We start from the raw sequence: 12070 nt of genomic DNA on the forward strand, positions 1-12070 counted from the left end.
GTTGTTGTAGCATTTCCAGCAACCTCATTACTGAATACATACTTTGCCCATTCAAGCGTTTTATTCTAACATCATGCAAGTCTATGGTTGTATTTAATTTGATTTTTATTTTTTGAGAAATAATTAAAAATCATTCATATTTGTGTTCCCTTGTTTCCCAAGGTGTCAGGGCGTGATTCCTTTAAAGACAGATCTGCAAAACCTGTTAGAATTGCTGAAAGTGACGTGGATGTAAGTATGAAATAAGTTACAGTTTAACTAATGTTAAGCAAAATGGATTTAAGTGGAATACCTTTACTAATTTATACAATGTATTGCTTCCATTTTAAAGTACAGCTGTGGCCAAAAGTATTGCATCACCCTACAGAATTTTATCAAATTTTGCTTCATAAAGTCGAATAAAACCTGCTGAATAATGTTACGTTAACATATTGAATTACACACCGCTTTGTAGTTTTCCATATACTTAACAAAAAACTGAAAAAAAATGTGACATTTCACATGTAGTAAGTACCACTATTGTGGCTTCCGATAGGCTTTTGCAATATAATTTTGTAGTTTTTTTGATTACAAAATGTGATCTTTTATTCAACATCATGTTCATATCATTTTTTATTTTTTATGTTTTTTTTTTATTATGTGTCAATCCTAAAATTCTAGGATGATGCAAAACTTTTGGCCACAGCTGTGTTTATAAATATGCTGCTATAGATAACCATTGTGAAACAGAATAAAATAATGTTGTCTGTTCTTATTGCAGAAAGAACACTAATAGAAATACATTAGAAGGATTTAAAATAATCTGATTATTTTAAATGTTTTCCAGTAACTCCTGGTGTATTCCAAGAGAGCTTTAATCACCATCGATCATAAAAAATAAACTGCTCCAGATATCACTCACTGTTTCCACCTATCATGCTGGTTGCATTACAAACAAAGCAACAAACGTGCTCACATTTGCATCATATTCCCAAGATAGTATTCCCAGGATAGTCTGCATATATCTGTAAACAGATGTACATGCACCTTAATATGTCCCCAGATTGTGTTACTCTCATACTGTGCTTAAAAATGTGTACATCCGGCTTCATCAAAATCAGATCAGAGGTTATCCAGATGCATGTAGTGTAAACATGATACATGCAGTCAAATGTACAAAAGCGACTCTTCCATATGTCCCCCATATGTACCACTGCCTCCACTGTATCCCAGTCAAGATTGGGTAATGGGAGGATCTAATCCACACACAGATAACCGCTTGAAAGAACATCAAATAGCAAATGTATTTTTCAGCTTTCAATTTAAAGAGAAAAAAACATGTCAAGGGATTTCTATTTTAGCTTCTTTAATTTTTCAGTTTGATCTTCGATACTTATTTTTATTTTTTCAAAGGTAAACAAAGTTTGAAGTGTTGGCTTTCTGCGATAACATTGCTTCGTTTCACCATTTAAATACATGTCCAAATGATAAGTAATATGAAGGATGGTGTATAATAATAATAATAATCAGTACTTTCTTTTTATATGATTTGTACAGTATTATCTGATCACGTGTTTTTTTGTCATTAGGTTAGAAGCGAGGGTAAGGAAAATACTGTATTCATTTTTTTTATTAGTTATTTTTCCTTTGCTTTTTATTTTTCCTAGGTTATTACAATTTGTTTCTTTATTTTGTACTTAGATTCTGTGTCTTGTTTTTCTATATTTTTTATTTATAGGAAGCGGCCTCTTCTGAGCAAAATAATTTATTGATGAAATACTTTTATTATTATTATTATTATTATTATTATTATTATTATTATTAATACTGTACAAATCAAATAAAAAGTACTGATTTTATACAGTGTTACATTACAGTTTATCTGGAAATGCTGCCAAAGACCCTTATATAATATGTAGCAAAAGAAAAAGATGTCAGATTTACTGTTGAAGATTACTTTCATATTATTTTAGTTTATTGTACAAAAAGCCATAGTGTTTTTATGTATTATTATTATTATTATTATTATTATTATTATTAGGCATTGTTACTGAAATAGTGTCTTAAGCGAGTGTGCATGCAATTGTACTTAATCCATTAAGTACCAAATTAATTTATTTGAACACTGCTGTATTTATGTCATTTGATACATTACATTTAGACATAACTTTTGCAGTTTAAGAAAATTTGAGTCGGAACAATATAGTTAGAGAAAATTAAAATAACAGGTAGATGCCAGTTAAAAATTACAAAGTAGCCTGTCCTGAAATGACGGGTTTAAACACCCTTTAATATCTGGAATCGTGCTACATGTTCAGATGTTCCTTTGTTTGCAGGTGAAGTTAAGCCGGTTGTGTGAACAAGACAAGACCCTCCAGGACCTGGAAGCGAAGATAAGGATACTGAAGGAAGACAAGGTAGTTTTTTCATCTGTCTTGAGAAATTGTTAAGCACTTTCATGGGTAGGACTGTAGACATTTCTGTGTAATCCTCTGAATTCAGTTCTCTTCGTTGTACGCACAGCTAGTCACTGAGTCCGAGGACATTATGTCATTGCTCAGCCTAAGAGACAGATGACAGGCACTAAGAATGAATACCTGAAGGAGAGGAGTTTGATGGGCAGGATGCTTTTGGACTGTCATTACCAGAAATGAGGATGTTAAGAAAAATAAATGTAATCCTGTGGCAAGCCACTAGCAACCCTGAGTGTAAGCATTGTTGGTGTTCCAACAGGATAAGCTGGAGTCCGTTTTAGACGTGTCCCACAGGCAGATGGAGCAGTACAAAGAGCAGCCAGCCCATGCAGAAAAAATAGCCTGCCAACAAAGACTTCTGCAAGAGGACCTGGTTCAGATCAGAGCCGAGATATCAAGAATCTCGACGGTAAGCCTAGAAACAAAATTGTTTTGGGTTCACAACATGCTGATACCGTGAAATGGTCTTTGTGGTTTTTAGTGTGACATTGACTGACTGTATCTTGCAGGAAATGGAAAATGCCTGGAGTGAATATGTGAAGCTGGAAATGGATGTTGACCAGCTGAGAGAAGTGCTACAGGAACAAATGAACAGAACAATTCTCTCTCAGGTCTGCATTTCTTATAGGGTTGTAGTATTATGACCTGCTGCTGTATTTTATCACTTGCTCTATAATGCTGCTTTATAAATATAAAGTATAAATATATTATTTATAAACTATACCTGGTAGTTAGAGTGGTGGGGTTTGAATATCAACTAAAAATGAGATGTTTATACTGCTAACTCGTTAGATTGCTTTTGCACCAAGGTGTTTATTTTTGTACTAACAGTTGACAACTTCTTTTAAAGCAGGAAAAATCACAAATGCAGAAGGATTTGTGGAGGATTGAGGATGTGATGGCAGGCCTCAGTTCCAGTAAAGCCAATTATAAATTTACCATTGATTCTGTTCAAAATCCAGGTGAGAGACTGAGAAATGCTGCGCTATAGCACCTTCACAAAGTTGTATTGCTTGTGATAGATGTATGAAGTTAGTTTTGTATTGCTTGCACCATGTATTCCACCTAGTATTGTGTTATGTATAACATTATCAGTTCTATCATGCGAAAACTACAACCGATTCTTTCTACCACTATGCAGCAGAGGTGCCAACTTCCCATTTTAGCAGTGTATTGGAGTGAATAAGAACCACCCTATTTCCAACCAAAATCAGAAGTGTCTGGAAGTGCTTTTATGTCTGGAAGGTTGGCTGCTCTGCGTTATGCATACATTGACAGATCTCATTGTTCATGGCAATCGTTACTAGATGTTCTCTTGTCTTTCCAGAAAGACAAATTGTGCCTTCAATGTCATCGCTATCAGTGCCTTCATTGTCCATGTGTGTCTCTGAGCGGGAGAGTAGATCATACATGCAGCACAGCTCCCAGCTGAGTCCTTCAGTGGAGACGAGGCTGCAGCCACAGAAGCAGCTCAGACCTCAGCCTCACATGCTGCAGCTACAGAACCTCCAAACTCAGTCACTCTTTAAACCTGTGCCAAAGCTGGTACGTTTAATCTCGAATATCCTAAATATAGTTCCCTAGCTTTTCCATGGTGCCGTGTTGGCTGTAGCAGCGCAACAATTTCTACAAATTGCTTGTTGCCAGCCCCACTTGCACTGTGTCAAAGTTCTGTGTTTTCCAGGCAGAGGAAGAGGCTCCCCCCAGACCCCCTTTGCCGTACATCTACAGCCCTGATGATCAGCCTCCTGCTGTACCTCCCCTTCCCAAAGAGGCTTCAGTCATCAGGCACACGTCAGTGCGGGGCCTGAAGCGCCAGTCCGACGAGAGGAAGAAAGACAGAGAATTCGGGCAGTATGTGAACGGGGACTATAAGGTGTGTGTGTCTTAGGTTCTGTTTACTATTCAGGCTGCAGCTCTGTCTCTTTTTTAAGGCATCAGTGTTCACTTACGGAAATGTTATTTTTTTTATGTCACGTCGCTTACATTCTCTTACTGAAAAATGATTGATGCAGTTGCTAATTGAGCAAAAAATATATCTTGTACAAAAAATGTTATGCAAAAAATTATTATGGAATTGTCAGAAATGGTTTCACTTTGGAATTTTTGAACCTGTAGGTAGAGCTGCGATCGTACATGAGCGAACCTGAACTTATCAACCTAGGAAGTGACCCCAGTCAGTTAAGCATAGGAGCCTCTGGTCCTGACAGTGGGTACCAGACATTGCCAAACAGAGGTGAGCTTAAACCTCCTTCTTCTACTAAACTTTGCGAAAGCCTTCTTTTAAGACAAAAGGGAATGTGGTAGATGTTGAAATCACTTATTTATTTATTTTAATTCTGTTTAGGGCTGTCAGGCTCAACTTCAAGACTTAACCAGTCAACAAATATTTCTTCTTACGTAACTCTTCGAAGAGGAGTTACTACGTCTGGTTTAAAGGTGAGGAATAAAGTAGTCAATTGCATTGATTGTAACAGTGATGTATATTCTGTACATGGGGGGGGGGGGGTAGATTGTGTTCTATTAAAGCCACCAATTTTAAAAGTATGCTTGTGTGTTTATGACTTTGAAAGGCAGCAAATGTGTTTCTCTAAAAAATGGTAAACATGTTCCAGTATTTCTTTTAAAAAATATATTTTAGTTTTTTTTTAGTTTAGTTTTTTTTCATTTTAGTTTTTTGCTTTGTTTTCAATCTGCATAGGAAAGACCAAAGAGTGCCTTGGAGCGCCTTTACTCTGGAGATCAGCAAAAGGGCCGGATGAGTGCGGAAGAACAACTGGAACGAATGAAGAGGCACCAGAAGGCACTTGTCCGGCAGCGCAAGAGGTCACTGAGCCAAGGAGAGCACCTGTCCATCTCGTCACGCTCCTCCTCACGACCTCTCTCTGCGGATGTGGGCTCAGTATGTTAGAACCAAAAGAAACATGCACTACACTGCTTAACTGTGTTTTTAGGAGAGCAATAGACACGAAAACACTAAATTGTATTTTAAAAAGATAATATATTAAAACGGTAATAATAATAAAGAATCGGTTACAATAGCACAAGTATTAATACTAACTGTGAAAGAAAGTAGATGATTGTAGCTGGCACTGCAGGTAAGTTGGTTTGTGGGATGTGGCCTATGCATTGATGGGGTGATGGAACATGTTTTGTAAAGTGGGTTTTGGATCCAAGTTGTGTTTTGCATTGATAGAGGTTAATTGTGAAGGTGTTTGCAGTTACTGTACAGTAAGGAACTCAAGCCTTTTGGAACCTTCTGGTATAAAAAATAAAAAATAAAATAAAATGAAAAGTTTGAAATTAAAAATAGTTAAAATTGAAATTAACCTTTTTTTAAATAAATACAATAATGGAATCTGTTGAAAACTACAGTATATTTTGTGTGTATATATATATATATATATATATATATATATATATATATATATATATATATATATATATATATATATAGTTCATAACATAATTAAAAATTCATGTGTATAATTAAATGATTTTTTAAAAATTAAATAACATTGGGCCAGGGGGCTTTCAAGTTTGACAGATATATCTGGAAGTTTCCAGTAAGGCTCAGAGACCTTTTGCTAAGATAACCAGCACTGGCTTATATTGGGTTCAGATCGTGAAAGAATGATTTTCATCTTGGTATTGGTTTTTATTGCAGCTTGTAGCGTTTCTCTCTGCTGTAGCTGTCACCATGTACACCTCCTGTCCTGCTCCCAAACCATTGCACAAGCGCTCTGGCTTAAAGCCTCACTCATCCCATCTTTCCCAGGCTTCCTAATATTGAATCTGTTATAACAACATCTAACAGGACCTCCCTATTTCACCAGGCATCATTGTGTTCCTTGTAGTTGCTCAGTGTCAAGTTCGCTGTATTTTTATTTGGTCCGTCCAATAACAAGCACTTACATTTCCCAAACCACATATTCCTGCTTTTTATAGGAAAACAAAAAGGCCACAAATACAGTATGCCTTGCCAGAGCCTGCTGTATAATTATATTTATATATACAGTGTATTATTTATATAGAGAATGTACACATGCTTACTTACATGCTTACTGAAACCCTGGCATAAAATTACATATACGTCATAGTTTTTTTTTTTTTTTTTTTTTACTTTTAACATGTTGCATAAATATACTTGTAACCTTGCTGTTACAAGATGATTGTACTCCTTAACTTTAGAGTTATGTGATATGGGTAAATCTTAGATTCAGCCGTAAAACTGATGAAGGGTTGCCCATCGATTTTAAAAACCACGGTACAAAGGGCATAATTTATTAGCTATTAGTATTATGTGTTTTGTTTTTATATATATATATAACTATTAAGGCAAATCAATAGGAAGAAAATGCACCCTGTACAAACCAATTTGGTTGTTGGCGTGTGCCCTTTTGTAATCTGCCTGTAATGTTAACAATCATTTTTGTAAGTATAACATTTGGTGTACAAATCAATGTCATACAATACCTCCATAAACTGGGTGACTAATCATTAATTCAACCTGAAATGGAATACAAATTACTCAGATTTTCCATGTAGAAACTTACACTTAAAAAAAAAAAAAAAATACACAAATAAAATCCTTTGCTAATACAAAATGACCTGATTTATTTATTTTTATTATTATTATTATTATTATTATTATTAGTGTTACATTTTCATTTTTGTCAATATATGTCGTCTACTGGTCACAATGATGCCTGGGATTGAAACAGAAAGATTCAAACGAACAATTAGCTGTACTGTATATTCTTGAGACATGAGACAGAACTTGAGACATACTGTACAACAAACGCTTGTTCCAAACATTGAGTCTAAAAAAAAAAAAAAAAAAAAAAGGAAACAAAACATTTTCAATGCTAAAGAGGCTCAACACAGCTAGACATGGGTGATGGGTGTAGGTGTGTGAGTGTGACAGAGATTGTGTAGTTGCATATGGCAGTAGCACATGTGTACTTGGCAGGTGAAGTCTTCAGAGGTATAATTTTTTACACATCTACAGGTCAGTGTTAATCCCCTCAAACTGATTATAGCTAATAGTGCCTTGTGAGTTTTGCAGTATTAAAGTAACAGGACTAGAAAGAAAAATCATACCTGCAATACAATGGCCTTTATATATATTTCTTTCTTAATCTAAAAATTAAAAAAAATCACAACACAGCCTAATTGCTTTTGGCAACAAACAAAAAAAAATCTTGCATGGCATCTGTATGACGCAATAGTCCATTTAGACCAATACACCACTTATGTCCTCTGCCAAGTTGCACAGGATATGAGATCTGACTCTGCAGATTGGACAGTTACCATATTTCACTTCAGATCACAATCCTGCTTCCCTGATTACCCTATATTAAGTGAGTTGTCTGAAGTAAACTGTATAGGAATGCATGTCAGTGTGTTTTGTTTTATCTTAAGAAAAAAATGCTTAAAAATGCTTAAACCAGCAGTCTGGCTGACTTGGGGGGTTGATCTGGTGGCTCTGAACCTTCTATTTATACAAGACCAGTTTTCACCAGTTGTATACCGATTGGAAATACCTTACTACAGTGATGGGGGTGTCAGAACAATGGCGTCAGTGCTTATTATGTAATACAATTAAACTCCACTGATGACTTCATGGTAATTCAAACCATCAAATGAACATCCAACTCTTCAGTTATTTTGTTTTAATACTATGATAAATACACAGCCTAAAGGCAAATGTTTACTGTACTAATTACTGGAAGTATTCTATCTGGCCAAATGTGTGTTTGCTGTTCAGCTACTAGATAGATAGAGATTGAAATAAACCTCCCACCAAAGGGTACAAAAATATATATCCAAAATAGTGAGAAGGAATACATCCCAGATTAATGAACAGAGACAGAGTAATACAAATACCAGATATCACAAATCAGTTTCTAAGTGGTATAAATGGGAAATATGAATATATGCTAATATATGGAACTGCTGGAAAGGTTGAAACACACTCACACTTTCTAATTACGCTCATAACTTTGGTGTATGGTATCCAAGCTGCTTACCTGAACTGCGTAGGAGGGTCATTGGCATAAGGTGAGTGTCTTCAATGCAGAGTTCAAATATGAGTATTGCAGATAAGCCTGCCGCTTCCCAATCTGCCTTTCCCAGCGTTGCAAAGCTACAGCAGGTCTGCCTTGATGCGGAGAGGAGGATCATACTGTAACACCTTTAGTTTAGTAAAAAGACATTTGCACTCGGACCATTTTGAAAGATAGTTGTATCACAGAACTGCTTAACACCCTAATTCCTTATGTATTTTTTTTTTTACCTATCAGTGGAAGCGAGAGCAGGAATTTGATTTACAGTTGCTAGAGCGAGCATTGCAGGGGGAACACAAGGGGAAAGAGAAATCTGATGACTGGCTGACAGTTCATGCCGTGCCAATGAAAGAGGCAGATTTGGAGCCTCAAGATTATGATCTGGACATCAGCAGAGAGGTAATTCATGATTGATCGAACCCTGAGTCATTGATTTACAAAATGGAGGCACTCGTATGTGTTCACATAGGCATGGAACACATTTTATATATACAGTAGATACTCACTCATCCAAACCAGTCTGAAATGAGCTAATGTCCGATCTACGCTATCAGCAGCTGTTGAATCCAAATTATAAAATGTTTATTAGCACTCCTAGAACAAATCACTAATCTGGCCCGGAGTTGTTGGTTTAGTGAAAGTCTGCTATACGTAGTTAAACGTCTCGTACAATAAAAATAATGATAATAAAAATACAAAAAATGATTGTGTTTCACCCATACATTACATTTCACACTGCCAGAGACTAATTGTCATTACACACCTTAAGATATATTCTACATATCAATGTGGCTCTCTGTATTTGGGGGACGCTATATGAAGTTACCTGGCTGAGACAGAAATATTTCACATTCTATGTACCTTTTAGCATTTGTGTGTGTGTGAAAAGTATTTGTAAATCTGTGTTCATGAGCTCATTTCTGTTTTTCTTGTAGTTATCGAAACCAGACAAAGTTTTAATTCCAGAGCGATATGTGGAAATGGATCCAGAAGAACCTCTCAGCCTTCAGGAGATGGAGGCCCGTCATCGTAAAGTGGAACGGATCAAAAGCATCCTCTCCAAATCAAGGTAAATACATGCGGATGAAAAATACATTCAAGAAACTAATAGCGTCACTTTGGCATCATCTTCATATGCCATGTTACAGCTGTAACAATTACTATATTCAGCATACAATTTTAGAATTACTTTTGAATGTTTTCGCATGACTCACAGGAGACACAGTGATTGGAACCACACAAAGCAATGACCAAAGACCTCCTGTTCCAAAGCATTGGGATGCAAGCTAAAAACAGTTCCTTACAAAAATAAATAAAACATTTCCTGTTATTTAATTTTTATGTTGTGTATATCAACCTTATCAGCTGAATATTGTAACAGAACTATTTTATATTTACAAACCTTTTCCTACACTATGGAGAAGTCTTATTGTCTACATTTTCAGAGCTCCTATATGTGTTTAAGCAATCTTAATATTACTGAACTGCTGTTCAGTTAAAGCACCTTTTTCTATCTCTTTCAGTGTTCAAAACGTGCAGCCAGCAGTTAGTCTGGATGCACATGATTTCACAGACCTGGACTCTGCACTGCAGGAGCAGGAACGTATTATCACAATGTCCTATGCCCTGGCTTCAGAAGCATCACAGAAAAGCAAGCTGGTAGCAGGTGAGGCCGCAAGTCAGCACTGCACAGCCATCTCTGTTGGATACTACAATTTCATTTCTAACTTACAACTATGGCCAAAGGTTTTGCATCAGGATTGAGACATCATTAAAAAAAAAAAGATATTAAATTATTTAACATCAATGAATCAAAGAAACTACAAAATGATATTGCGAAAGTTTACTGGAAGACGTAATAGTAAAACAGTATTTCATGTTAGATTTTGAAATGTCACGTTTTTCGTGAAGTATATGGAAATATATATTAAATATGCTAATGTAACATTATTCAGCAGGTTTCATTTGACTTTATGATGCAAAGTTAGTTAATTCTATAGGGTAACGCAAAACTTTTGGTCAAAGCTGTATGTGTAAATTGCTTCCCTCAAATGTTTTTTTTGTTACAAACAAGCAATTAATACCAGCATTACTCTTCCTGGTACCCCCTCCACTTCAAATGTTAAGCAAAGGAATGGTAAGATGTAAGAGTGAAAGGGTATCTCATTTCAAATAAAACGTGTTCCTAAACATAAATATTCTTACTGTATAGTACTTCTGCATTTGCTTATATATAAAAAAAAAAAAAAAATGTACACAGTGTCAGACGGGACACTTAGAAGTTTATTTAAGGATTCATCAATGACCCTAACTAATTCTTAATCAGTCTAGTTTTAACATCCTTTTAGATGTCATTTTAACTTATCATAAAATAGCTGGAAAGGGTGTATTCGTATACATTGTGGTAAACGGGGGTGAAACAGAATGTTCTTTGCATGTATTCACAATAACACTTGAAGAAAATTAATTCTATTGCCTTACTGTATAATCCTGCTAACAAAAATTAACTAATATTCATTTGCATGAAAAAGGCATGAACTGTTGGCCAGCTCTGTTTTCAGCACCGACACATTTTGTTATTTGAAATATTCATTCTTACATTTTGTTTTCCTGAATTTTACTTAAATCATTGCGGATTTATATTTGCACCATTATAAGTAGAGGAAAATGAAATATTACAGGCATAAACCCATATCTAAAGCTAGCAAACCACTATAATATGATCTTTCTATGTATATAATCTTTATCATTGCTGGGTAGATACTGTATTTGTAATCACAATGTACAGTGGCACCAAGCATTATTTAGACTGCAACATTCAGTTTCAATCTGACCACAATTTTACACAAAGCCAAAAAAGGTAGAAAAAGGCAGTCTGCCATATACAATAACTAATATCTACAAAAAGGATCAAGACACCCCATAAACAGACCACATCCATTGCATCATCCTTACCAAATTAAGTGTGTCCTGTACTTTTATTCTCAATATCGGTAAAGTTGACGTCTCCTACTTGAAAATAATAGGCACGTCTTAGAACTGCAAAGTCAGATTAAAATGTAGTAATACTAAAATAAACCTAAAATTCTCTGACAAGCTTATAGTCTTTCTTAATGTCTTACAAAATGATAAAGACACAACAGAATATGACTCGTACACACACACACACAACTCACTGGACTCCATGGCATTTTAACTGATGAAGGACTCATGTCCGAAACGTCCTAATAGTTTTGTATTTGTTGTACTTTGTGCACTGTTACTATTACTTAAAGGTTTTTATTTTTTATTTTTTATCTAAGATAGTTATAGGACTGCATGCATCTCTGTTTGGCTTATATCAACATTTCTACCCTTGTTTAACACGTGCCAATATTCCCTCATACAGTGCGCATTATATCGTTATAGTCAATCATTTCTGGTGCCACTGTATAGTAGTATTACAGGCAATGTAGCATCTGATGAAAGACACAATCAATCCCTAAAGCGTATTCACATAATACTGAGTAGGAAAACAGCTACTCAAGTTTCTTTGTAATTACTGTAACA

General features: G+C 35.4%; 1 protein-coding gene across 19 annotated transcripts in view; it reads left to right on the forward strand.

The window, feature by feature from the left end:
- LOC117435134 (pleckstrin homology domain-containing family A member 7-like) overlaps window positions 1-12070 on the forward strand; it is a 123883-nt gene that overhangs the window by 108088 nt on the left and 3725 nt on the right. For 15 of the 19 annotated variants that reach the window (XM_059003294.1, XM_059003291.1, XM_059003295.1 and 12 more), the window contains 13 exons: window positions 163-231; window positions 2316-2396; window positions 2713-2862; window positions 2963-3064; window positions 3304-3415; window positions 3781-3998; window positions 4138-4329; window positions 4572-4689; window positions 4801-4892; window positions 5155-5355; window positions 8759-8920; window positions 9457-9590; window positions 10045-10187. In XM_059003294.1, the coding sequence (XP_058859277.1) occupies window positions 163-231; window positions 2316-2396; window positions 2713-2862; window positions 2963-3064; window positions 3304-3415; window positions 3781-3998; window positions 4138-4329; window positions 4572-4689; window positions 4801-4892; window positions 5155-5355; window positions 8759-8920; window positions 9457-9590; window positions 10045-10187 (1774 nt within the window). The remainder of the gene's footprint in view (window positions 1-162; window positions 232-2315; window positions 2397-2712; window positions 2863-2962; window positions 3065-3303; window positions 3416-3780; window positions 3999-4137; window positions 4330-4571; window positions 4690-4800; window positions 4893-5154; window positions 5356-8758; window positions 8921-9456; window positions 9591-10044; window positions 10188-12070) is intronic. The other 4 variants (XM_059003292.1, XM_059003297.1, XM_059003308.1 and 1 more) reach the window with 1 other exon arrangement.

The sequence above is a fragment of the Acipenser ruthenus genome, chromosome 28 (genome assembly GCF_902713425.1).
Source record: "Acipenser ruthenus chromosome 28, fAciRut3.2 maternal haplotype, whole genome shotgun sequence".
Taxonomy (NCBI): Eukaryota; Metazoa; Chordata; class Actinopteri; order Acipenseriformes; family Acipenseridae; genus Acipenser; species Acipenser ruthenus.